We start from the raw sequence: 26,847 nt of genomic DNA, 5'->3' as shown, positions 1-26,847 counted from the left end.
TGTTATGATCGAACCAAAGTGTAATTATTAGTGATGATCAAACAAAACACTGACCTTTATGATAAAATCGGTTCAAACTACCTACTAGATAACTTTATAATCATAAATAGTCTACCGTAGCTGCGATTCGAAAAGCGTTAGTGCCACGGATAATTCTGTGGCTAGCACATATTGTGAATAATATAAGTTAATATAATATTGTTTAACTTAACGTTAAAATGGTTCTAAAGTGTGAGCTATTTGTATTTGTATTTTTTTTAATCAGTTCGTCACATGCTATAACTTTCACAGCCGAAATCAAATCGCATTCTGGTATGGCATTTTGTATAGGGTACGCCAAAACATGTTCATAATTAAAAATGTATTTTTTCGACTTTCAGATGAAAATTTTGATATTACAACTATTTTCAAGCTACACGAAAATAACGACACTCTTACGACATGTAATACAAATTTATAATCGTAATTCTTATTTACTGTATTCACAAATTTGATTTTACATTTTAAATAAATTTAAATTAGGCCCAAGACCGGATAAATCACTTGATAGTATTACCGACTTTGAAGGCTGCTTTAACGGTGAAATACGTCTGAGAAAAAATGCTATTGGCATGCCAATTTACTATAATGGAAGAATTCTGAGTCTTAAGGATAATGCTCTAGAATTTATTGTTGATTCATATAATGAAAAAAAAATTATTACCAATAACCACGTTGAGTACAACTCAAATTATTGGGTTTTTGAGAGAACATTTGTTGACACTACGGTAAGTATAATGCAGAATTGGTTATTTATAATAAGGTGGAGTAAACATTTCATTAGTCGATTTAGATTATAGTATTCTTAAAAATTGTTATACCATAATCTTAATAGGCAAAATTTAAAATATGTTTTATTTAACCTTAAATTAAGGATAATTTATGCAACATAACATTATATCGCCCCATTGTAATTTTTAATTGTTCTACAATATATGCTAAAAAACGACGGTTTTTATATTTAAGTAATGAAGTAAAGTAAAATTTATATGGTTTATATTTTGGTTTAGTTATAGAAAATACTGATGAATTTATTAGAAATCATAAAGACCGTTTAAAATAATAACGCTTATAATACAACTCTAGTAAGAAAAGTAAATAAAATCGGCATTTTAGTTGTCAGAGAATAGAGTCGTTTCCTAAAGAAACGTCAAATAATGATTTGGCTAATTTCGTTTTATTTAAAGTCTCATACTGAATACTAATATTAATTTCAAAAGCGATCAACGACATTGCATAGCTTTATTTTACTCGTTTTTTTTTTGACAGAAATTCGTTTTAAACGTTTAAATACTAAATAGTTTATAGATGTATAAATTCAATTTTCATGATTGTTTTATCGCCTTTAATCACTTTAGTCACATGACAATTATAGCACGTTACTCTTAAAATTAAACTATTATTATTAATAAAATATTATTCAATAGGAAACTGGAGGAGCGCAATAGGAGGTATTTTATTGACACAGCACCCTACTTATCCCTTTAATATCAGTTGGACACCGGATACTACAACTAGAGGATGCATATCACTTACATATGTAACAACAAATTCGGCAATCACATATTTAAATATATATGAAAAAGAAAATAGTACTCCATTAATATCGTACACAATACCTAGCGGTTATGATGTAAGTTACTGTAACACCTACAAGAGCTACCGAAATAAACTTGTTTCTATAATTTAATTTTATCAATAAAATGTTTAATGTATGCAAAAATAGATCTCCTTACGTCTTTTTTAAGTTATTTTTGGAACAACAAATTATAAACAAGTTTTATTTTTATACCTAACACGATTTTTGTCGGTTCTTCTCTTAGTTATGTTTTTTCTTTTTGTACACTAACAATAAGCATAAATATAATTATGCAATTTTATTAGAGTAGAAACAGTAGAACCAATAAAATCAGTTCGTCCCCAATAATAACTAAAAGTAATTTCTTTCAACTAATAGGTGTTTTAATGCACGTGACTAGTATTTTTACTTTTAATACAATTTTACCAATTATAATTTTTTTAAATGGTACATTTTAAAGACTTGCTTTTTTTAGGGTACTTTACAAACTTTGATACTGCGAACTAATGAATTATTTTTAAGAAAAAAAACTTATAATTTAGTTATTACCTATAAATATGATGGATATAACAGACTTTTTGGACTTAAGAGAATAGCTCAATGCAATGAAGGTAAGTAAACGATAATTCTGATTAAAACAAGTTGTTGAAGTCATTGTAAAAAGTAATTATAATACACTATATATATATAATTTTATATGCACTCATTGCTTTATTTTTGAAGACGAAGAAGTGTACAAAATATCCGGAAATGAAGTTTCTTCCCTTTTAGCCAAAAATGATCGACAATATGGTAATGTTAAACGATTTCTGTACACTAACAAAGTCGAATTATATAAATCAATAAATATTAATGTACACAACGGTTTAAGATGAATATTTTATAGACTCTTTAATCCGTACGTTGTTGTTTATCTATTTAATTTCATAGAATATTTCTATAATAGTTTCTATGGTTATAATACACTATATATATAACTGTAAACACAATTTTTTGTTTTATGGATACGAAGAAATGTATTCCACGACGACACCTATATACAAAATCGAAGAATTTCCACTTTCAGCCAACATTTATCATTTGGATGGTAATCTTATACAATTTTTATTTACTGTACAAACTATTACTCTATAAAAATATAGTGTAGGCGAGATAGGAATTAATTAAGAATGACGAGGTAACAAGTAGGACTTTTTGGAAAATCATTAAGAGTGGTCCCCTAACTAACATACTCAAAATCTTACCCCCCATTCTCTCTGCTGAATTTTTTTAGAGGGGATTAAACACTCCTATAATGGGATTTTTTCAAAATTCTTGAAAAATATTATACTTGATACAAAACTTTTAATACAAAACTTCTTTCTTGCATATTTATCTAGAAGTTTGCTTCTTATACATTTTTTACATAAGTGCGGAGGTTAGGTCAGTAAAACAGCTCGGATTTGGTTATTTTTAAAAATTGTATATCCTTTACGTTTTTTGTTCACATTTCAGTGACGGAAACGTATTTTTAGACTCTATTTAATGACCTAATGTAGTAAATGATTTTATTTAAGCTAAACATATATGTCAACATACAAAAAAGAAGAACTATCAATTTAAGTATGACTTAGGCGCGATTTGCTTCTGAAACCTTATTTTTCTTAATTGACCCCATTTTTGGTTTATCTCACCTACACTAAAATAGGTAACTATTAAACAAATTTACAATATGTATGTCTGGTTGCTTAATTAGTATTTTTCTTAAAATGACGTATAAATGTGTACCTCCTTACAACAGATTTTTAACATTAGATCACACTAGCTTAGTTGACCCTTATGAAACTCAAATTTCACCATTTTTATTTACTACTTACACAGAACTTAAAACAAAATATTTGGACGGGGTCGCCATCTAATTGTTTTCTAACATATATATTTTTTTCAAACAAAAGTTTTAACCAAAAATTGGGAAACTTTGAATGAACCCTAAAAAGTTTTTTTGTAAATTTTAAAATGGCCTACTAAATTTGTGTATAGGGCTTAGCACCTAGGACAGTAGATTATTTTCATTCATTTCTTAACATAGGAGCCAAATATTTTTTAAAAGAGTTCCACGCAATAAGTTTAATTTTGTAAAAATTATCTTAATTGCAAAATGTTCTAGCCAGATTCTTTACAACATAGATAACTATCACACCAATATCTATATTGTACTGTTGGTTTAATACAATTGTACATATTTATAGGCTCAAAATCAGTTGATTCCGCTCGTGTTTACAAAGGTAAAGTGTACAAATTAAGAGTAATAAAGATGGTAGATTGCTAATAACTTGTAAATTACTTTAGAATGCAATCAAAACGAATTTGGCGTTAACTGTTCTGGAACTTGTTCGACACGGGGAACCTTTTGTGAGCGCATGCTATTTTGTACTTCACGTGATGGGTGCTCGTGTGCTTCAGGATATACCGGACAATTTTGTGATCAAAGTATTTAATTTGACTCTCTTAATGCTATGTTAAAAATGATACTAACGAAAATTAAATATTGCAGAATGTCCTTTGGGAACATACGGTCGAGATTGTCAAAAAAAATGCGGAGAAAACTGTGATTCGTGTGATATCCATACAGGCATTTGCCTAAGCGGATGCAAAAGTATTTTTATCTTACCAAACTGCACTGAAAGTACAATTAGTTTTTATTTTTAAAATTAGAATAAAAATATATTTTTAAGCAAATATCTGCTCTTGTAGAATATCCATGGCTAATAGCCCCACCGCAATTGGTTTCATCTAACTATCACTCTGTTAAATTAAATGTAAGTTTCGATATTGAAAATATCGCCGGAAGCAATGAGAAAACTCCTTTATACTATCAAATAGTTTACAAGGTATGTAAATTCCGATAAACTAGAAATGTTTTCATCTATAACTCATAATCAGCATTATTTTAATACGCACGTTAGGCTAATGTTTTCTGAATAATATATCTATTTTATAATAGCAAGCGTCTAGCAATTCAGATTTTAATAATTTGAATGTTAAAAAAATTGGCGATTCCAACTACGCCATTGTAAATATCGATAATTTACTGTTGGGAACTGAATACACGTTTGGAGCTGTTGTAATTGCGGATGATGGAAATTTCAACGATGAAGATATTAACACTGCAAACTACATCACTCAATGTCTAAGTAAACAATACGGTTTTTATTAAATCCTTGCTGATTTTTACTAATAATTATTAAAGTTCTAAAGAAAAAAATATTGGATTGATATTTTTTAAGTGATATTTGATTTTTATTTTAGTTCCTGAGAACATCGACTACGGAATACATCTTGTGAAGGGTGCCAAATATATTAATGTCACTTGGGAAAAGGTAGCATTATTATACATCATTTAGAAAATTATTGCCCGGCCAATAGAGGAAAATAGGATTTTTAAAAAGAAACTAATCGTGTGATTGATCAATGAAATTAATGTTAAAACGGTTACCTAAAAAATATCTATAAATATATATTTATAGATATTTTATTTATTTTTAAAAGTTATTATTTAGCATTGTGGTCATTGGGTGTGAAAAGCTACCTTAACTATTCTTTTTCAATGTCAAATTTATATTTTGTAGCACAATAAAAAGGATATCCTGGAATGCGAAATCGTCAGTTACACGTTGAAATTGATATTTAACCGGAAGTTAAATATGTACGATGTTGCATATACTTCAAGTAATAAGTACGATTTTGACAACCTAATACCGGCTCACACATACGCTATTCAAGTTACTGCAATGACAACGCTTGGACCGACTGAACCTTCAGATTTATTTTATGAAACTACTGACGTGCAAGGTAGCACTCAAGAGTTAAATAACTACCTACTAAGAGTAAACAAGAAATAAATAATTGTTTTATGTGATTACTGTAAATGTTTGCAGGATTTATCAGTATTCGAAACATCACTGCTAACCAAATTGACTCAGATACGATTTTACATTTAACATGGGAATTGAATAACGCCAATATAGACACCCCTATAAGTTACATGGTCAAATATAAGGTGAGCTTAAAAATATATGTTTTATAAATCGTTTTCCTTTGAATATTTTACCCAAATTATGGATTTTTAGATTAACCGGCACTATAGTTGTTCTCGACAAACCGTCAATAGTAATTGGACCAAAATTATTATTGAAAATATAACTGAATGTGCATTGGATTTAATACCCAATACTCAGTACGTCATAAAAATAGAACCGATCACAACTGGTTACACATACGGCGAAAGTGAAAATGTAATTTTCGTACACACAACCACATCGAGTAATAATGCTTATAATATAGATTCGATCTAGTGTCAAATGAATAACCTATTAATTTTGGTTTTTGTTTTATATTGCAGCACCTAATTTAGCCCCAGTTCTAGACGTTAGTCAGCCGATATATGTAAACAATCAAACTGCTTCAATAAAGTGGTATGTAGATAAAGAAAAATGTAATAAACTCAACGGGTTTGTAATGGGTTTCCACGTAGTACTAAAGGTAAGACGTTGCAATTTAATTAAAAACATTTAGTATTACAAAAATTCATATGATTTGAACGATACAGAATTTATTAGACGCGACACAAATAGTAAAAGAAACAGAGGAACCCGCGGTAAAATATACTAATTTAAATCCAAATACCGATTACGAACTTCGAGTATATATAAAAACCGACAAAGGGTTCAACGTGAACTCTGTGCTGTCAGTGCCGTTCAAAACCAAATCAAAATGTATGTTGTTACTTGCTTTAAATTTATAAACATAATTCGTTATTGTTGTCTTTACAAAAATCCGATGTGTGAAATAAATGTATGTATTATTAAAAGTCTAAAATCATTTTCAGATTTACCACCCGTAGAGGAGTTGTCCGTTTACAAAAAGATCTCGAAAACTAGAGAAATTGGTCTGAGATGGAGCTATCCCAATGATACCGACATGAACGGTTTTATAATACAAGTAAACCCCAACAGTCAAAAAACCAATGTTAAACAAAAGACAATAGAACCGCTTAAATGTAAAGCATGGCCGACGATGTACTGCACAACGGTCGATAACTTGACACGCAGTACCCAATATACAATTAAAGTAATTGATAGATATATACATATATTTTATATTGGATTATAAAACAAAAATACAATATATTGTGTTCGATAGATTTTAGCAAAGTCTGAAGATTATCCATCAGGAGTACAGCCGGGATCTATTAACTTTAATACTATGGATGGAAGTAAGTAAATTGCAAATTTTTTTTAATAGCAAAACACTGAAATCTAAGATAAAAAAGCTGATTTCTAGTAATAAGAAACATTTATTTTATTACACCATCTGTATATTTGTGTTTGCCAACAGCACCAGACGAACCAAAAAACGTTAAAGCAATCCAAGTTGGCACCAAAAACGTGACGATCGAATGGGACATCCCTTGGATGTTTAACGGTGCTCTAAACTCGTTCATAATCAATGTGGAAGAAGTATCTTCCTTAGATGTTGATTCGTGTTGTGCAAGTTTTCCGGTTATGGAGTTACAAGTGACTGAAGAGTTACCAACATACAACTACACGGTAATCGATTTTTCAAATTAATCTTAAAAAAATAATAATTTCTTTTTTTAAATATATCTTATACATTCCAGATAAATGACCTGAAACCCGGCTCAACTTATACAATTGGAGTATCGTCGAAGACTTCGTGGTATAGTCAAGCAAACAAAGTACACGTGACAACGTTGGTAGACACAACAGCTGTCTTACCGTCGGAAGTAATTGAGAACAATAGTACAGAAACAAACTGATGTACAGTGAAAACTATTCATATAAAAAAATATAAACAAAATTATTAAGATATATCTTTACATTTCTTTTAATATAATCTGTATTGTTAATGAGATTATTACTTATTTTAATGCATTTTTTTTTCCTTAACTTTCTTCATGTAACTAATGCTTAGTTTATAATTATGGCAGTGGTTCAGTAGGGTTTTATTTAAAAAAAAATCTCTTAATTATAATATTATATAGCTACATATTGATTAACGGTTTTAATGCATATTATAGTATAATAAATGTAATATTACTAAATTAGTTGGACTACAAAACATATTAATCAAAACACTCTTTACACTATCTAAGCAAATGCCACCTGTGCACTGTTTAATGACATGATTCATAACTTTAGAAACGTTTTCTCAAAACGGGATCAATAAAAATCACTCGGAAAAATACAAAAACTCTAATCTTATTGATATTTTAGTGAGAAGGTAATTTTTTCATTCATCATAATATCTGAAAGGTAACGATCGTGGAAAAATGTTCAATTAATTTCTAGTTAATCAACTATTTTTTTTAACAAAATTGCAATTTTTTAATTTTTTTTTTTTTTAAATTTGTAGAAACATATGATTAAATATGGAGCAATCATGTGATTTTAAATAAATAAAGTGAGCATATCGAATAATTGTGTTATCTATAATCCAAATCAAATAAACCAATAAGTGAATAAATCAAGCAGTGGAGTAAATATACCCGGCAAAAACGAGTAATCTAATCGAGTAAACGAGTAAAATAATCGCAAGAACGATTAAATAATTAGATTAAACACAAAAGGTATGTAAGTAATCAAATCGTGTAAGCCAATTAGCAATCGACTAAATGATTACATAAATCAAGTATACACAAATAATTGTTTAAATGATTTGATTTTTCAGCTAATACACATAAATATACAACAAATAAAATTGTGTTAAATTATATTTTCAGTTACAAATTTAAATAGTTTTTTTTTTTCAATTTAAATGTTGAGTCACTAAATAAAATCGTTGGCCCACAATTAATTATTTGTTAATTATAGTTTCCTTTTTTATTAAAGAATAGGCTATTAAAAAAAAAAAAATTTTTGTAAATTACAATTTTTGTTTAATATTATAACATAGCTCTGAATATACTAAAATATGACGAAGGTTCGTAGTATGTATAATTTTGTAAAATATTAATAAAACCACCAAATGGCAATGAATGCTGAAGAAATTATGGTCTCTTGGTTAACTCTTGTGACACTCACAGTTGGACATCCTGTATGCAAGCGTAAAAAAACGTATAAAAATAATTCTGGCAATAAAATATAATTAATTTATTACAATATAATATATATTTGTATAACATAAAACAAACTTAAAATTAAACCGTCACACAATAAACGTCACAATAAATATCTTAACGGTTACAATAGCTTAGACGATAATGTGTAATATTTTTGTTTTACAATCATACAATAAATTAAGCAAAATACCATTGGTCGTACCCTTTATGTGTCTTTCAATGTTATATTATTATTACCACAAAATATTATACAACATTTTAATATTATAATAATAATTATACATGTAGTAGGTATGTACATAGAAAATACGAATAATATATTATCATAATATTCCTGTGTTCACGATTTAGTATAATAGAAGAATATTGCATTAATATATCTAATAACACATTGTTATTAGATATTTAAATATGATCTATGTTTGTTCAAGATATGCTGTGTTTAGACAATGTCATCATATATTATTTTGGTCTCAGGATAGAATTGTTTAACGGATATTATTTTACAAAATCTTCTATTACAGTTGTACATTAAATTGAAGCGGCCCTTATGTGCCGGATTTCGCAATTAAATTCCAACACTATTTTTGATTTCTTCAAAATTACATTGCACAATTTTTATCCACTCAATATTACTGTGAGTGTAAGGGTCGCTTCATACGACAAATGTATTATATTTTAAATATGCCTGTCAAAACTTTTATAACAGAGATTCGACCTACTAATTAATTATAGATAAAAAGTGGAATTAATTATAGAAAAAAAAATAACAACGACAAGTTGCCATTTGCACAACGTGTGAAAATTTCGCAACTTCAACATTTTATTTTCAAAAAGTTTTCACTTCTCACTTGTCATAAATTATATTTATTTATATATTTTTTTGTATATTAGGTAATTTTATTTTTGATACATTTTTACACATTATGAATTATTATTGTTATTATTTACACTCAAATATTAGGTAAATATAGTGTTACATAATTTATGGGTAATCATAATGGATTTCATATTAAGTATAATACTTCTATGAATGACAGAAGCATAATATATAGATTGTGTGGGTAACGTTTGTGGTTTATTCTTCAAAATTGTTAGATACATATATTCGAAATACTAAAACGAAATTTGTCTTACGGGAAAGGATAAGGATGATTTATAACAGCTAAAGGTAACATCTCAAGGTTGTTTTTATTCTGTTAAGAATTTAAATTACTTTCTATTGCGTTTCAAATTTTTAACTGAAAACACGAAGGTAGTTTTACAATGTAATTCACATATCGTCCGAAAATACTAATTTTTTTTTCTAGATTTGTATTAAATAAATACTCAAAGTTTTGGAATAATTCACCGAATCAATTTTACACAGGACAAACCTAATAGTACTTTCCCTTTTAATTTTATAGTGTTTTATGTACAGTGAATAAATTTGAAAATCATCATAACACATTATAAAGGAGATTGTTATTATATCAAATTTCGGTTGTATTGATCAACACATCGTGTATAGGATGGATGGCGGGGGGGGGGGAGTAAAATTAGCTCAACAATAGTGAGTTTCAAAATATTATTATTAGATTTAATATGAATTTATCCATTGAGATATGATCGATAAATCTAGATTTTTACTCTATGATCCGTCCTGGCAATTATTGGTTGATAGGCAAAGAAGTCTTTTTAATCGAAAGACCCTAACCAATCTAAGACCCAATCCAACAATCAATTATAATTGAACATCATCTCGAGTAGGTCGTGTTTGACAATCATGGAATTCAATTACCATCAATCGCAATGATATTTCAAAATAATTGTTTTTGTTTAATTGCCTTTATTGTCTCTCTAACAGTGTGTTTTCAAAGAGATTTCTGGTACAACATTAAATCAAATTTACCTGCGCTTTCAATATTAACAGGTATCTTAACGGGTAAACGGTTTAATAATATATATTTTGATAGCATTTCAAAGTTGGTCTTTCCTCGTTGGATTTGGCAAAAAAGCTGTTAGTTTTGCAAATAGTATGGCCAATACAATGCGTTGAATGCTATGAAAGCCAGCGGAAACAAAAGTCTGGAGTACTCGTCGATTTTTCTCGCCAAGGCCGTGTTGGTTTCCGTGGACGACATGTAAGCACATTCTTGATGCAAGATTTTTCTCACCTATTGCGATCACATCAATATGAAATTAGTTTTGCGTTCAGTTAATTCATTTCCTAAAATAATAATACACGAGACACCGCGAGAGAGGTGTATTCTCTGTATTGTAGTCGCTATAGTGATGCTTTTCTTCTCTATTGATCTCAGTCACTAACACTATCGTATTTATCGTCTTATCAGCCTACATAGCACTTTCTCTATTTATCATAATCAATCCACACCATCCTTATTAGCTGATCACATTTTATTTCTTTTCTACCAATAGCCATTCTTATCACTACCGTACATCTAATCGGTCGATTCCCTGAATTTCTGCTTATCAATATCATATACCTTATCAGCTTATGTTCTCGTACTCATCCTTACAATGTCATTCATTCGTACCACTTTTGATCGCAAGAAAATACGTCTTGTTAAAAAAAATCCCATCAGTTCCAAGTACAATATTGCTAGACCCGGAGTACCTGGAACATGTCAGCTAATTTTCTGTCTCTCGTCAGCCATCTATCCAGAGGTTATCGATTTTCTCTTATCACCATCACACCACCGTCTCCTTCAAATCTTATTCCCAACCCATTTAGATCTACACGTCCTTCACACTCGATCGCTATCCCATTCTCACTCATACACGCCCTCCGAATGGTCTGATTATGAATTTATTACAAAACTCTGTGTGTTAAAATTGACAGCTTTGATTACCAAGCTGATTGGAATGGACGGCGACGGCGGCCTGTCTTGATCGAACGAGTTGGCAACCGCTCCTCCGTTGACCGGTTCCGTTAAAAACGATCTCAGGATGTCCGGCCGGAGTTTCCTCCACATGTAATTGACCACGGTGAACTCGAGTAGAGCGCAGAACACAAACGCTATAGGAAACACGACACGATCAGATGATTCAATTGTTTTCTTATAATTAAACACTAATTGTGAGACTGTAACGTACCCGTGCACGTGCCCATCCACACGTCTATGGCCTTAACGTAGCTGACCTGGGGCAAGCCGCTCTGGATGCCTGCGGAAAAACATTGAATCATGAATATGTATTTAGCATTACTCATCTTCCCCCTCTACATGCAATCCTCTCACCTCCCCGCCCATTTCACATTCAAATACAATATGTTGGGAATTGTATTTATGATAACTGGATTTGCATTGTCGGCCTTCTCTTTACGAAAGTGGTAGATGTTTGTGTTGGTGGCAAAAAATGATTCAATATCCTTAATATTGGCGTGTCTCGAAAATTGTCCATTTAGAATGTGTTTGGGTCAACAAAAATGTGTCAGTCCGAATCGTCAATATGCTCCAATAACGAAGGTAAAAAAAAACAATCTATAGCTTTTGCTTTACACCTTTGTCTTATCCCAAAGGTAATGGCCGACTCTCTCAAAGCCGTTCTTGACATGGTGATAGGTCGTTTGAAAAAAAGTGACATTGGAATTTGATTTTGACAGCTAAAGGACGATCCTTTGAAAAATATCATTCAACCAACAGTGGGGCTCACATTTTAGGTGTGATCTCATCTCATTCTTATAAACAACTAAGACAATCACAGTTTCATAATTTTGGATTGACCTCCAGGATATAAGAACACATTCACGTTAAAACAACCGTCGAAGGTGTTGTCTTTGCATCTCAACCTATATATTTTATTGTTATCTTACCCGAAGACTGCGATCCTACGGCCAACAGCGTGGTCACTCCCAAAGTGGTTCGTCCCGGCACAGAGTCCACGTCCATCCAGAACGATACCCATGATATGACCACTATCAACATGGTCGGCAAGTAACTCTGCACTAAATGGAATCCGACACTCCGGCTCAAGTAAAACTGAGCCACAAGACAGCTGTAATTACCTGCGATAAACAAAAATATTATATATTACATTGTCAATATGATTAAAGTAAAAAAAAAAAAATTCATCAAGTGAGCTTTTACTAAGGACGTCGATACGGTACTTAATACCAATGACCAGGCTGGTTGCCCCTGTAAGGAACTCTTCATTTGTTTTTACTACCATACTACCTGAGTCTGCACTTAGCATCATATTTTTTTTTATAAGTACAACTCACGTTCATACATCATATTTATGTGTAATGTTGGTAATATGCATTTAATGTAGGGCATCCGATGGTTGTGTATTATAAGGTGGTAGTAGAAACGTGGAATGAAACAAAGGCCAGTTTTATTTAGATTACGGACAACAGTAAAAAAGTTACAAACATATTTTACTGGTCTTCTACGGTGTATTTATACACATGCATATTTTTGTCGAGGGTAGTAAACTTTTGATTTTAATATGTAAGATATGTTCGTTTTATATACGTAGTTTTTTTTTTAGAGGGGTCTAATTTATAATTCAATATGAATTTTATCCAAGGTAATCTCTTATTTTATTTCCCTCCATAAAATATTAAGTCATTTTTTAATGGATTTCATATACATTAAAGAAACAAATAAGAGAATTCTTTTTTTATGGAAAATATACATTTTTTATCATGTTTTTTTACTGCTCATTTAACTATACTTCAACAAAAAAACTTCTCTATTACGTGCAAGTACCACGGCTTCACGTTTTGAGTCGATATTTTCGATTTTCGAATTTTCCATATTGTGATAGCATTTTTATTTCAATATTGTTACGCTTTCATAATACAAATTTAAAACCTATACATCAATTAAGTCCAGACCCTTAAAAACGTTATGCTTGAAAATTATAACAATATCTTAAGTCATTTAACTTAAGAAATTAGAATTTTGCTGGATTGCATTTTTTACAATTGCAATTAGTACATAAACATTAAACAATAAATAATATAATTAATAAATATTGTGTATACCAAATATTAAAACAAAATGGTAGTCAATACTTATTTTTATTAAAAAAATATGTTAACTAAATAAATAATAATACAAAAACTATAATTTTTGTTTTCCTAATAATGTATTTTATTTTTATATTCATTAAAAACCGTTTGAAAATATTATATGTTTTTATCACTGTTATTACTTTTCGAAACAATTGTATATTTACTTTCTTACGCGGAAACGCATTGAAAACACGTTTGAAATTGTGTTATTTATTGAAATAAGAAGAAAAAATATTTTGATGTGTTGTTATGTATGCTTATTCAAATAGTTACCTGTTAGTCATACACCAATGCACTAAATAAGAAATACATCCAAAACCATAACAACATCGACCGAGTTATACTATTTCAAGTGTCTAAAATTAAAAAACATTAATTATTTATTTTATAAACCATATTATAGCTTTTCCTCCAGTCAATTTCTCAAAATGCTAATAACTCCAAAAATATTTGTTCAAAGCTTGATATTGACCAGTTTGGTGTAAAATAACATAAGAGTAATAATAATACACATACAAATATTTAAGATGGTCTACGTTCAACTATAAGCCTTAAATTAGGTCAGATAATGTTTAAGAGGCCAAATATGGGTTTATTTATGGTGGTTTGTTATTACAGTGAAAATGCAACCTACACGAAAGGAAGTGTTTTTTTTTTTTAAAAAATGTGGAATCGAGTGTATTCAATTGTTTATATTCGACACTAAACCAATAACTACAAGATACCGTGCTTTAAAAAGCCATTTTTTCTTAACAAAAATAAAATGTAATCAATAGTCTTGTGCTATGATTTCGAACGAACATAACAACTAATGGTTTTCGTTTACAGTTTTTAATTTTAAGTGGTCGTCGTTCGTTTTACTGTCCGCTCCGAGATTTGTGTTTTTTTTTTTTTTTGTTGATAACTGTTGTTAAAAATGTATTTCAAAAATATAATTACTATTACAATATTATTTTTATTTTACTACAACTACACGACCGCGGCACCAATTCGTCTATCCGATGACATAGAAGGTAACAAATTTTCACTTTACACTACATATTTTTTGTTTTTTAAAGGCCAGTTAAACGTTGACAAGAATATAAAATAAATTGCAAACCAAAATACACATTTAACTACATAAACATATTTTAATTTGATTCCTTCAAAATAGTATCTTGTAATAACAGCCAATTGTATTATATATTCATTTAGTTTTTAAAAAAACAATATATAATTTGCTTAAAAGTATTATCAAAGTTGTATGAAGTAAATTATTGATATTGAAATTATAACTGATAAATTCAATTTATTTTTTATTTTTAGCCATCAAACAGTATGTCTTTCAGGTATAATACAAAAACTTGTATTTGATTCATATTTATAAGAATATAACAGTTATGTAGAACTTCGGATAGTAACAAAATAGTTTTATAAGGTTGTATTTTACTAAGGTACTAAATGAATAGTAAGTAAAATTAATATATTTTATTTTTAGGGAAACAATGAAGGTGCTCCAAAAATAGAATTAAAAGAATTTCCAAAAATTCAGGTAGTATTATATTATACAAATATTAAGGGCCTACGCAGCCAACTCCATTGAGCAGTGTCATACATTTGTCTTTACTGATTAATCTAAAATTTAAATTGGATGAATATAAGTGCAAAAATTAATAAACAAAAATAGTCTTTTAACTTCTAAGCTATCATTCGGCACTGTGTTAGTTCTAACCGTTTGACTTTACAATTTTGTTTTCAGTTAAAAACTAAAAATGGCCGTATAAAATAAAAATTAAACCTCCCTCTCTCCTCAATGTTTAATAATAGATAACAGCTACCAGATCCTTTTGTGGCGTATACAAAATATAATAGGTACATATTTGTTTTATTTTCTTAGCAAAAAATTGTTCAATATGAAACCCCGAGACGGATTGGTCAACCTATACGTACCGTAAGTACATATTTGGTAAAATTAACATTTTCATTAATTTATTTGCATTTAATCGTTGTTTTTCATTTTCAGATGTTGTACACCGATAATCCGGAAAAACAACAGATTGCTGATTGTGCTTTAAGACATCCTGATAACAAAAGTAATACTAATAAATATCTATCATAGAACATTAGGGAAAAGGTATTTTTGGAAAACTAATTGAGGTTCTTTACCAAAAATATCTACTTAAAAAATACAGAGCCTCTTTAAAAAAATGTTTTGTCCCATGAAATATTAATACGATATTATCCAACAATTGAGATAATATAAAGCATTCGATCATTCATCAATATCATAATATATCAATACTATGATTATAATATCAATAGTTATGATTATTATTAAAATAACAATAGTTTATAACTATGTATGTACTTTTTTTTACAGATTATACTTGTGAACAATTTTTTGATGAACAGAGTTAAGTGATTCGCGGTGTTGCTGAAAAACATTTTCATATCCATTTTTGTCTTATCAAATTCAATTAAAAATATTTTAATCTCTATCTATTTTTTTTTTCACTTATTCATTTGGGTATATTTGTGCTTACAGTGTATACATCATATTAATAACTACTATTATAAACAATTAAAAATTACTAATAACATTGATTTTATTATATTATATTATATTATACATTTTTATCTATCACAATAAATTTGTTATATCATTATCGTCTTGCAATATTAATTACATGACATTACATTGTTGTTGTAGGTGTATCTTGTACTGTTGAATCCATTCCATGTGTTAACTATCTAGTATTGAAAATAATTTTTAAAGGTCATTCAATTTAAATTAAACGGTGATTACATACAATAGTACATTAAGAGGTGACAACGATTTTTTGTGGGGATCATAACTTGACATACATGGAAAAATTATCAATTTGTTACTTGTTTGCACTTTAATAGTGGCAACTGTACATACAATGACAAGCAACGACAAAAACAACAGAACTCTAAAACGCGATTGAAAACACTATTCGCTTTGGCATTGAAATAAAACACAATAAGAATGTCCTATATCCTATGCATACAATAAGTAATTGTGGTGACCATAATGACATAAGGTATCGTCGGTTTACACGAAAAGAAGCCGTCCAGCGACGGTACATTTTTAGCTCGATTTATTTTATCCCTAAAATACACGGCCAAATCAAATATATATACATATCATCATTTCAAGGTTTGGAATTATTTGGAAAAACTCGTCCAGGGTTCATACCAGGGATGACACACGCCATCTCTGTGACAGATCAAAGTGCCTGTGTCTGAGACGTTTGTTAAATCTCCATTAAACCGACCCGTCACTCTTGCGAGTGGTATAATGGAATTAAGATCAACCGTTCGAATTCAAAGGAACACCTATTGTGAAGCGATACTGAGTTCGGACATGTGGATGGATGAGGGATCAAAGCTCACAGGATCCGTTCCATGAAAACACAAGATACCGCAAAAGCTTTCATTTGTAAATGTTGCGCAATTAATTTGATAATATTCGGCGATAAGGTAAACGTTGTCCGTCACTCATTAACAACATCAAAGTCTCAATCGTTAACTCGAATTGAACCGACGAGAACGGTGTCAAACGGCCCTGTGTAGAGATCACAATACGTTCACGGCGTTCAAGACAATTTAGCCCAAGTTCAAAATGTTTACTTCTGATTAACCCTGTACAGTCGCTGTCTCAAGAACACCATGCAAATCAGTTGTGCGGTTTATATTTTATTATTTGGAATTCTTTATCAATCAGCGCTTTAATGGTTTGTTTTGTTCTTGGTTCTGCCAAAGTGTTATCAGACTTACTGAATATTATTTAATTTTTATATGCACGTTATAAATAATTTAGAGTGGACATTGTGTTTGTTTGTTTTCTGCTATTTCCACCGACCTGGTTGTTATTAAGACTTTATGGTTTATTTTTGTCGCCTTCAGATTTGTAAATTTGATTGAAGTTTTTCAAATTATTTATTTTCCCCGGAGAACGCCAAGCAGTTTTCGGTTTTATTGCGCAAACTTGTATTTCACTTTTCGTGTCATTTGTACCTACGTTGGTTTTATTAACCTACTTGGAAAAATCAAAAAACGCAACATGGAATACTTATATATTGTATAGTCATTGTTTATTCATATTTTTTTTTCTTTATACAATTTTCAAAAAAATAAAGCAATACGGTTAGGTATCAAGGATTTTTGTACTTTGCATACTTATATTTATTAGCTATTCAAAAGTAAATTTTATTCGACAAAACGGTTATTCATTGTAACGTGTTATTATGTTGAACACCTGTTGACTGCTCATTCGCTCACATATTGCGACCCAGAAAATATTTACTAAGGTGTAACTTTCCACTTTTTTTTTGGGTGGGGGGGGGGGTTTACTTTACAAAAAAAAGTTAACTTTACTAAGCATTACAATGTAGCGTTAAAACTTTAAAGGTAAATGAAATTAAATATTTTTTTGGCTATTGCTATTTTAAATAATAATAATAACATATATTTTATATTGAAATGTGTAGTGATAAAGTATATGTAAGCGTATGCATTTAAAAATTTGTCCCGTCGGCTTAGAGTGGTTAGTTATAGCGTATAGTGGTTTCTCATGTGGGCTCGCTGAATATTAATGTGCTGTGTAACGTTTGGGTCGTTTATCATTTGGCCCAGAAAAGTTTTAAACTGTCCAGACAAATGAATCGCATAATTTTCCACAAAAAAAAAAAAATCCTTTCTGTATCTTTTGTCGTGGTAGTTTTGATACAGGCACATAAAAAAAATCTTTCAAAACTTCTGGATTAGCTGGGAAGGCACATTCACTACCGCTTTACAGACACATATTGTTATACTTCATACAAATACATAATGCGACAAATCTACCTTTGTCGTTTACACGCGTAGGTTTTGTGTTTAAATTCAAAGTTTCACTATTAATCACAACGCCGTTTGTTTTTCAACGACTTGGGTTTTGAAATATGTTTGCATTGTAGGCTTTTTTTTTGTCAACACTTAAAATTAATCTCGACAGCTGCATAAGTGTGGGAAATGATAAAACATAATAATTTGAATTTTTTATTTTTTAAACAAAACACCTGTTTTTTGAGACTGTATGAAAAGCTGATGGAAAAAATATTTGTTTTCTTTATTGTTATTAGTATTGTGAAGCTATTTAAGCGAACGCGACGGTTTCTCATCACAATCGTATCTCTACTGATCTCAACTATCATATAAGTCGTTTACTGTAAAAGTGGTGTAACTCTAAATTTAAAAAAAATATTTATTTTTGCTTAATGTAGTTAGACATTTAGTCATATCTTTCATTATAGAAAAGAGAAGCAACTTCAAAAAAGCTTTTACAATAAATGACACATATATACTTATCGGTCGACTATTTTTCTATTTCCCTTTATCAATTCTTATCATATCCATATCTCTTATCAACCGATCTTATCATATTTATGTCTGGTTACTAAACTATATATTTTTTTAATTTCCCATATATTTTCTACAATATTTTTATCTTAAGTAACAACATGAAAAACAAAATATCGTTTTTCTTGTTTTTCCTTGTATAGAATTGAATTTGTTATTTTATACTCTCTAGTACTTATGTAAGGAATAATTTTAAAAATTCGAACTGTACCTATTTGAAACGACTCTTGGCAGTCGGATGGAACGATGTCGACAATTTCAAACTGTGGCATTCTCAATCCCTTGGCCATTATCACAGGATTCGTTGTCTTCCACTCCAGCCGAAGTTCTTCTATGGTTTTTGAGACTAGCAACGAAACAAATGGTAATGCTTGGTTATTATTAATAATAACATTTATAAATAGTACATTTATAAATTTATTTTGAATAATTATGATGTAATTATAAATACATTTATTATTATTACACTAAAGTGTACACTTGAATATTATTATAATGTATACTAAACGCATTTTAAAGTGAAATGTATATTGTATAACCTTTTTTTTTTTTTACAATAATTTACAAAATATTAGTAACATAATTAGAATAAATTTTGTGATTATTAACAGTAGTTAATCTTTTAAGTGTCATAATTATTGTTATACTCACAGCTGGCCACTTCCATCGTGCAAATTTGGTTATCTAAAGGGAACTTTGATAGGTCCATCATACATGAAAATGTCAATTTTAATCTGCAAAAAATATACAAAAAAATATACGAAAATGATTATTTTAATGTAAGCGCGTTGTTTTGGAAAAATAGTAGTAATTTTTTTGTTTTTCTTTAAAAATATTTTTTTAAGGTTTTTTTAATACAAATAGTGGAAATTTCCCAATGACGATCAGTCAAAACGTTCAACGCATTCTAACAGGTTCAAACCAATATTCGAACACAACTTTTTCCAACTCTGGACTGGGATCCGATCCACAAACCACCTGTTGTTTTCTTTAATACTTAATGCTCTCATCGATATAGATAAGTTCGACAAACAGATGCTCAGATCAACACCACGATTGACTGATGTATAAATAACTTGTTGTTCAGCAATCAATCCTCGTCGTTCAGGTGAGAATCACCGAGCAAATCCGTAATCGGGTTACCACGGCGACATCCACAGGCTGTCATTATAATATGACATCTGTTCCCGTGGGATTCGACACGTACACGTGCCATGTATGCATATATAGACAATGATAAAAAATCGCGGTCACATCGTTTCGACATCACGTTCACATTCGACTTTGGGAAGACAAAAAAAAAAAATTTGGAACCGACCGACAATAAAACAAACGCAGAAGTGCCCGCAATATATACGAGGTATTGTTTCCCCCGGGGTATTGTTGACGGGTTCGAAAGTTGCATTATAAATCTGGACAAAATTACATAAACGAGTTGAGTGCCTTCTCGATTTTGGTAGCCCAAAAAAAAGCATATATATATAACAAAAAATGCCAGAACAGTTGAGTCGGGTTCACGGGACTGCGTTAGAGAACATTATAATATTATCCAGAGTGTTGTTATCTCTGAATTACCGTTTTGCACTACAGGTTGTACTTGTATATAGGTAAGGCTTGAAACCCTCCTACTTCCGGCCAATGACTTTTGTAGTCGAGGCCTTATTAAATAATGCCTAAGACTTTTATATTAAGCTGTAATTTGTACATTAATTTAGATCAGAACCATAGCTCGTTGGGGAAGTCTGTTTGTTTAACTGAGAAGTGATTATGTTTGTCGAGTGATTTGTTTGTCGAACATTGCTGGGTTTAATTAATTTATCACAACGACCTAAAGTCTAAACTAATGGTGGGACCGGATTTCCTAGTACCAAACGCAGTACAAACATCCAATCATCGATATCCTGTAAACAAATTCCTCAAAAGGGTTAATAGGGAATACATTATTTTTCCATAAAAAATTTAGATTGGATTTTTTTTATTAATCCATCATTCGATTTCCATTAAAATAATTTTAAAAATGTTAATAGTAAGTTGGCTGTTGTTAATCGCGATAAACCGCTTTGTTTTTGTATGCGATTGTAACGTTGGTTACAATAAAGTCTTGATCCGACGGTAATAATAAAAACCAATTAAATGTAAATACAATGTCGCATAAGCTAAAAAGTTAAACGGCACGCCCACGAGAGATAATTTGTTAAATTAAAATATAATATTTTGCCCCTCGCAATTCGTACGGTGTTAATTAGATTAAAAATGGGCATTGTCCATCTTTTTTTAGATAAATACTTCCGGGATATAAATATTTTATCCCACATTGTATGAAAACGAACCTTTTGTATTAATTTAGTAGCTTGAATTTGTGTTCCATTGTTAGTGTTCATAGTTAAATAATTATTATTAATTTTTTCGTGAAGCCAGGAAGTATATTATGTGTTTATTATGCGATGCAATCATGTGTATGTGTGTGTATATTAATATAATATAGTATAAGCATAAAGTATTTTATTTTTATGTCATATTGAAGCCACTTAGATTGCCACTTGAAGTCCTTCATGGTCAGAACGACGAGAACGTTCAATATAAAATCTATATGAAAAGAAACGTAGAAAATGATTTCGAACTGACTGTATAAAAAAGTATGTTATGCAAAGATCAAAAAGTTAAGCATATTCTAGCTTAGCCCCAATGATTGCAAAGTAAAATATTGTTTGAAAAAGAATTACTTAAACTATAAAAATTTGTAAATGAAAACATAACTTTGAACATAAGGGCACATACGAAATAATAGAAAATGTTCTGTTATATAGATTGGTACAACTAGACCTTTTAGTATATGAAATGTATGACCAACAAATGAACAATAAATTTGTCCGTTGAGTACTTTTGTACTCAGAAATTAGATCATCCAGAGGAAACATAAAAGCAGTGAGCACAAAATGCCGGAATAAGATAACATTTTTGGATTTGTAAAAGGAAACACAATGAAAAGTGTTTTCTGACATTATCAACAGATCTGGACTAAAATAGTTTTTTTTTTTAAAGAAACTTGTACTCTTGTGATAACTTTTATTGTTTTACAGACAACAATAACAGCGTTTGTACTGTGTTTACACGGATCCATTTTGTGATAGTGATTTAGGCGAACCTTATGTTTTTTGTTACTTAAAATAGTAATTTTTATTTTGTTCGTATCTTAAGTTCTTGTTTCAACATATTAGTTCCTTTTGATAATTTACTATATATTATAATTTATACTCTATTCAGAATTATTCAGAATAAGACAAAAGAAATTACACAAAAAAAAATTATGACCTTTGCCTATCTTATGGCTGTTTTCGCCAGTTAAGCTTAACGATTAAGTATAGTTTAAAATGCTGAATATATTGCCAAAACTAACTTAAAATTCTAACTAAACAAGCAAGAAATAATACTGACTAATTGGCCATATATTTAGTTCATAAGATTTCAAAACATGATTTCCTCAAGTTGAAAATTGTTAATAGTATTTTTTTTATCTGCTCATTGGCTATAATTTTAAAGTACAACTAAACTAGCTAATTAAAACTACATGTATTTATAGTATTTATCATTTACAATTTACAAGGACTTTGCCACGAAGAACATTGATTTTATAAAAATTTTCACAATTTGATGTTAGATTTTGTGCAAAACATGTTTTATTAAATAAAAAAACTGTTTTTAATATTTTTAGTGAGTTTTGTTTATTCAGAAAACGAATGAAATTGCATAGTTAGTTTTCATTTTGGGAGACGTTTTAGTTAACTTAAATTGGACAACATCTATCGGAAGGGAACCAGTTCACAAAATCATGAAAAATTAGTTGGAGCAGCTCTGAATAGAACCTCACCGGTTAATAATATTAGTTAGATATTATAGTGATTGCAGATTTTGTGTAACGATTTTTTATAACAGGCACCTTCCTTTACCCCACGGCCAAGAATATTCATATTAAGCAACAAAGCCAACAAAAGGGTTTGTTTTTCATTTAATCCTGGTACTCAGAGCGAAAATTACAAGTTGGCCGGCAGATTAAGTCACTGATACTGGTAATGCGGCACATTTATCAACAATATTATAGTATTTACTTCCTGAAACCTGTCAGATTTATTTCTGCAGGGTTCGCTTCGAAAAACTACAAAATTGCAATAATTATGGATCAGTTACCTGAGCATGTAGAGAATGTCACCATCGGGCTTTATGCGTATGAGAACGTTGGGCACGGTGACAAATTGGAACTCGGCGTGTTTAGCGTTTGGGAAATACACTTCCGGCTTCCAAATGGCTTTCACCAAATTCGGATCGTTCAGGTCTAGGGACTCTGTGATATCCGGATGCTTCAGCCGGGCGTCTTGCCATTTTTGTCGTAGGTACAAATCAACTTCGTAGTCCTGTAAACAGATGAAATTCGATCAATTTGTATTCAAGTATAAAATATATAAACAAGTTATGTTGAATACAAAAAGTATGCAAAACATGACTACAAATGAAGCCACTTTTGATGGTGTTAGATATTATACTGTTATTGAAATGTTTAAGGCGAACAGTAAGTTGGAAGAAACTTTTTATGGTTTTATATTTCTAAATAACCGACCAAACATAAACAATATATATTTTTTTAAGAATATTTGATTGAAAACGGAAATTATATGTTTAATTTAATTCCTATGTATTGTATCTAAAATGATGTACTACTTTTCGTAATAAGTTTTTCTGACTTTTTTCCCCTTTGGTTTCGGTGCAAAACTAGGATGATAAATTATTTATGTTATTTTAGTATTATGTTTTATCAGAATCATTTTTGTATTTTTCCAACTTTGTACATTACCACATAATGTAATTGTTTTTTTTTAAATAGATCATAACTCAAGTCTTTGCGCACTATTGGAACTACATAAATAAAATACTAAATAGTATGTAATATTGGTGAACATTTTAGTGAAAAATATCATACTAATCATATTATCCAAAAAATTTCCAATCATTTTTAAAAATCGTCCACATTAAAAACAAGTGAAAACGGTTTAAAATGGTAAGTAATTGCAATTGATTAAGTCTAAAGGAGAGAAAAATAAATGTAAATTACATTGGCTTGGTCGATTACTTCAATGGCGCTATGTGGCAATTAATTAATCAATTATGTATTATCAAACGATATGCTTATAACAAGCTTATTTAATAGTACCTAATTTTTTATGCAAACTTTGAGAACTTGTCGGGTTAACAGTAAATAATGGATATTGTGCATTATAATATCTGTGGCTTATTTATGTCTATACGCAGAAACTTTGTATCAAATTTTACTGTACCTCAATCTTTATTGTTATATATTTTTTTTTTTTTGCTACAGTACACGACCTTGTCCCGAACACACGAGGAACTTTGGGTGCTAAAAGTTGAGAAAGTATAACCTTGTTTTCGGATTTCGAAAAGCACACACGCATAATTTATTTTCTGACAGTCACGTGGATGAAACTTTTAAAATTGATGAGGAAAACAAATTATTTGTACGGTATTTGATGTAATATCTATTATAGAAATTCGTAACTTTTGTGATTTCTCCTTATTCAACACACCTAAAAGTAAAATATCAAGTTTTAATACTGAATATTTACAAAAAAAAATATATATATATACATATAGTAAGTTATCGTGTGCTTATTTTGTTGCTCGCGTTTGAAATGGTAAAACAAAATGTTGTTCTAAAACACTTAAATTTATTAACACTATTACTATAATAAAATTAACAACTAAGTACTTGGTTTGGAGGCAATTTTAAAAGTGTTGACAATTAATCGTTTAAATCGTGGTTTTCTTTTTAAAAATTGTAGTTAAAACAAAAATGTATAAATTAAAACTGAGTAATAAATTATATGTATACAATTAATTTTAATATATTTCATTGATTCATGTATAGAAATGCACTTATCAGAAATAATGTTATTCCAAAAAAATATCTTAAATTAATAACATAGTTGATCTGTAATATTTAAAAAATCCCATTACCAATTCAATGTGAATTATTATGTTTTACACAAATTGTTTTAAGTTTTTTTTTGTTTTTTAATATAAGAAAAATAATATTATAGAAACAACTGGGATAGTTGATGAATAAACGATAACAATGTATGGACAATTTATTGTTAAATCATTTTTTATCATCTATTTACAATCATAAGCGGCTTGTAAATAGTAAAACGTTTTTAATTTAAAAGTATAATCGCTCCAGTTTTTATACTTCACACTAAAAAAAAATGATATGTTTATTTGTACAACCCTCGCACTATATTCTGCAGAATTTTTTATATTAGATCAACTAAGAATTGTTTGTACAATATTGAAAATAAAATCTGTGTGCATTTTATTGTATAAAGTATTCGGGAAAGTTTGCTCTCATGTTATAAAACAGCTACAAAACGATGTATACATTTTATTATGGTACTAAACTTATCCGTCTGTTTAATACTTACCGCACATAACCACAATAAACAGAGTACCTACAATTTTTAATTATTACCATACTACATGTACGAGATACCCTCCCATATTTTAGTATTTAAGGGATGTCCTATACATGTATTTTATGTTACACTTATGGATGATTTGAAAAAAATGTATTTATTTATAACCCAAATAGTTTTCAATGTAAAATAGCGTTTCAAAAAGACAATAATTTCATGTCTACTTAATATTTATTCCGCAAAAGTATATTTATACTTGTCGTGTTAGACGAACCTCTGAACTGCAAAACCAAGACGACGAAAGTTTAACAACTATCTTCGACCCTCGATCCTCGCCCCTATTTCTTCACCCTTATAGTAGTGCTTTGGATCTTTAACACTTAAATATCTCGTTACATTTCAGTTATAACTCTTAGCGAGTAGGTTTCGCCGGTTTAAGTTGTTTGTTCTAGTGTGTAATTAGAATGGAAATAAATAATTACACTAACCTAGGGCGTTCGAGATCTACCGTTTACACTTCAGATGATATGCGACTTACCACGTTATATGTTAATTTTCCGGCATAAATCATGATTTAATTGAAACGCAGGCAATTTAAGAAAAAAAACCGTTTTTATTATGATTTTATATTACCTACATTGTACTACAAAATATATAGATAATTACTAGAGTTCGGTTTTTTATTGTTTAAAAATAATAAAACAAAAAGTCTTATCAGGTTCAATTGGTGCAATAACTGTAAATAAATGGAGCATGTGAAAATGCAATGTTGGTCATCAAATATTTCACTATTTCATGTTTCAAATAATAAGTTTTAATTAAACCATTCCAATGAGTTAAAACAATAAAAAAAATCTGTTTTTTTTCTATTAAAAGGAAGCCTAATTTACATTTACCCAATTTGTCAACCACTTCCCCCTTTGATGTTATATATAACTATTTTAAAACACAGAAATAGTATTAGGACTATTAAAAATAATTAAATTAAGTTTCCGGTTTATCTGAAGTTTTTAAAATAAAATAAACTAAAAAATAACAGTGTGTTTTGTGGAAAAATACTCATTTTTATCACATATTTACTTATTTATGTTGGCTATTTTTATATTGTTATTTTTTACTATATTTATAGATTAAAAAAAATATTGTCGTGCAATTTGGTGTCTATTAATAATCACGGATAGACATTGACATACAAGGTACACTTGAGATT

At 29.5% G+C, this 26,847-nt stretch overlaps 3 protein-coding genes across 4 annotated transcripts in view; 2 read left to right on the top strand and 1 right to left on the bottom strand.

Moving 5' to 3' along the window:
- The first annotated feature begins 1,452 nt into the window (after positions 1 to 1,452).
- Positions 1,453 to 7,541, top strand: LOC126832850 (uncharacterized). The gene is made up of 19 exons (XM_050563866.1): positions 1,453 to 1,672; positions 2,094 to 2,229; positions 2,342 to 2,410; positions 2,631 to 2,705; positions 3,847 to 3,882; positions 3,947 to 4,087; positions 4,152 to 4,283; positions 4,352 to 4,488; positions 4,602 to 4,791; positions 4,907 to 4,977; positions 5,227 to 5,449; positions 5,536 to 5,657; positions 5,728 to 5,920; positions 6,000 to 6,139; positions 6,207 to 6,372; positions 6,486 to 6,727; positions 6,800 to 6,872; positions 6,995 to 7,206; positions 7,278 to 7,541. The coding sequence occupies exons 4-19, from the start codon at positions 2,633 to 2,635 to the stop codon at positions 7,434 to 7,436; spliced, it is 2,310 nt and encodes a 769-aa protein (XP_050419823.1). The 5' UTR covers positions 1,453 to 1,672; positions 2,094 to 2,229; positions 2,342 to 2,410; positions 2,631 to 2,632; the 3' UTR covers positions 7,437 to 7,541.
- Positions 7,542 to 8,601: 1,060 nt separating this feature from the next.
- LOC126832794 (glycine receptor subunit alpha-3-like) overlaps positions 8,602 to 26,847 on the bottom strand; it is a 127,250-nt gene continuing 109,004 nt past the window's right edge. Inside the window, exons 4-10 of the mRNA XM_050563747.1 lie at positions 23,344 to 23,567; positions 19,810 to 19,892; positions 19,370 to 19,504; positions 12,553 to 12,744; positions 11,835 to 11,903; positions 11,591 to 11,757; positions 8,602 to 10,894 (exon numbers count right to left, since the gene is read on the bottom strand). Of these exons, the coding sequence (XP_050419704.1) occupies positions 10,739 to 10,894; positions 11,591 to 11,757; positions 11,835 to 11,903; positions 12,553 to 12,744; positions 19,370 to 19,504; positions 19,810 to 19,892; positions 23,344 to 23,567 (1,026 nt within the window). The 3' untranslated portion in view covers positions 8,602 to 10,738. The remainder of the gene's footprint in view (positions 10,895 to 11,590; positions 11,758 to 11,834; positions 11,904 to 12,552; positions 12,745 to 19,369; positions 19,505 to 19,809; positions 19,893 to 23,343; positions 23,568 to 26,847) is intronic.
- LOC126832795 (uncharacterized) lies at positions 14,369 to 16,295 on the top strand. Of its 2 annotated transcripts, XM_050563749.1 has the most exons (7): positions 14,369 to 14,523; positions 14,587 to 14,771; positions 15,064 to 15,086; positions 15,236 to 15,289; positions 15,635 to 15,688; positions 15,761 to 15,830; positions 16,118 to 16,295. In XM_050563749.1, the coding sequence occupies exons 2-7, from the start codon at positions 14,675 to 14,677 to the stop codon at positions 16,153 to 16,155; spliced, it is 336 nt and encodes a 111-aa protein (XP_050419706.1). In that variant the 5' UTR covers positions 14,369 to 14,523; positions 14,587 to 14,674; the 3' UTR covers positions 16,156 to 16,295. The 2 variants fall into 2 exon arrangements, with proteins under 2 accessions (XP_050419706.1, XP_050419705.1); XM_050563748.1 differs by having other exon boundaries at positions 14,369 to 14,771.

This window comes from Adelges cooleyi, unplaced genomic scaffold, assembly GCF_023614345.1.
Source record: "Adelges cooleyi isolate 19-005CV unplaced genomic scaffold, UGA_ACOO_1.1 ACOO_flye_CR_arks_rails_tigmint_CR_PRNA_167, whole genome shotgun sequence".
Lineage (NCBI taxonomy): Eukaryota > Metazoa > Arthropoda > Insecta > Hemiptera > Adelgidae > Adelges > Adelges cooleyi.
Note: the sequence above shows the minus strand (reverse complement) of the source record. Positions and strands in the feature narration are given on the sequence as shown.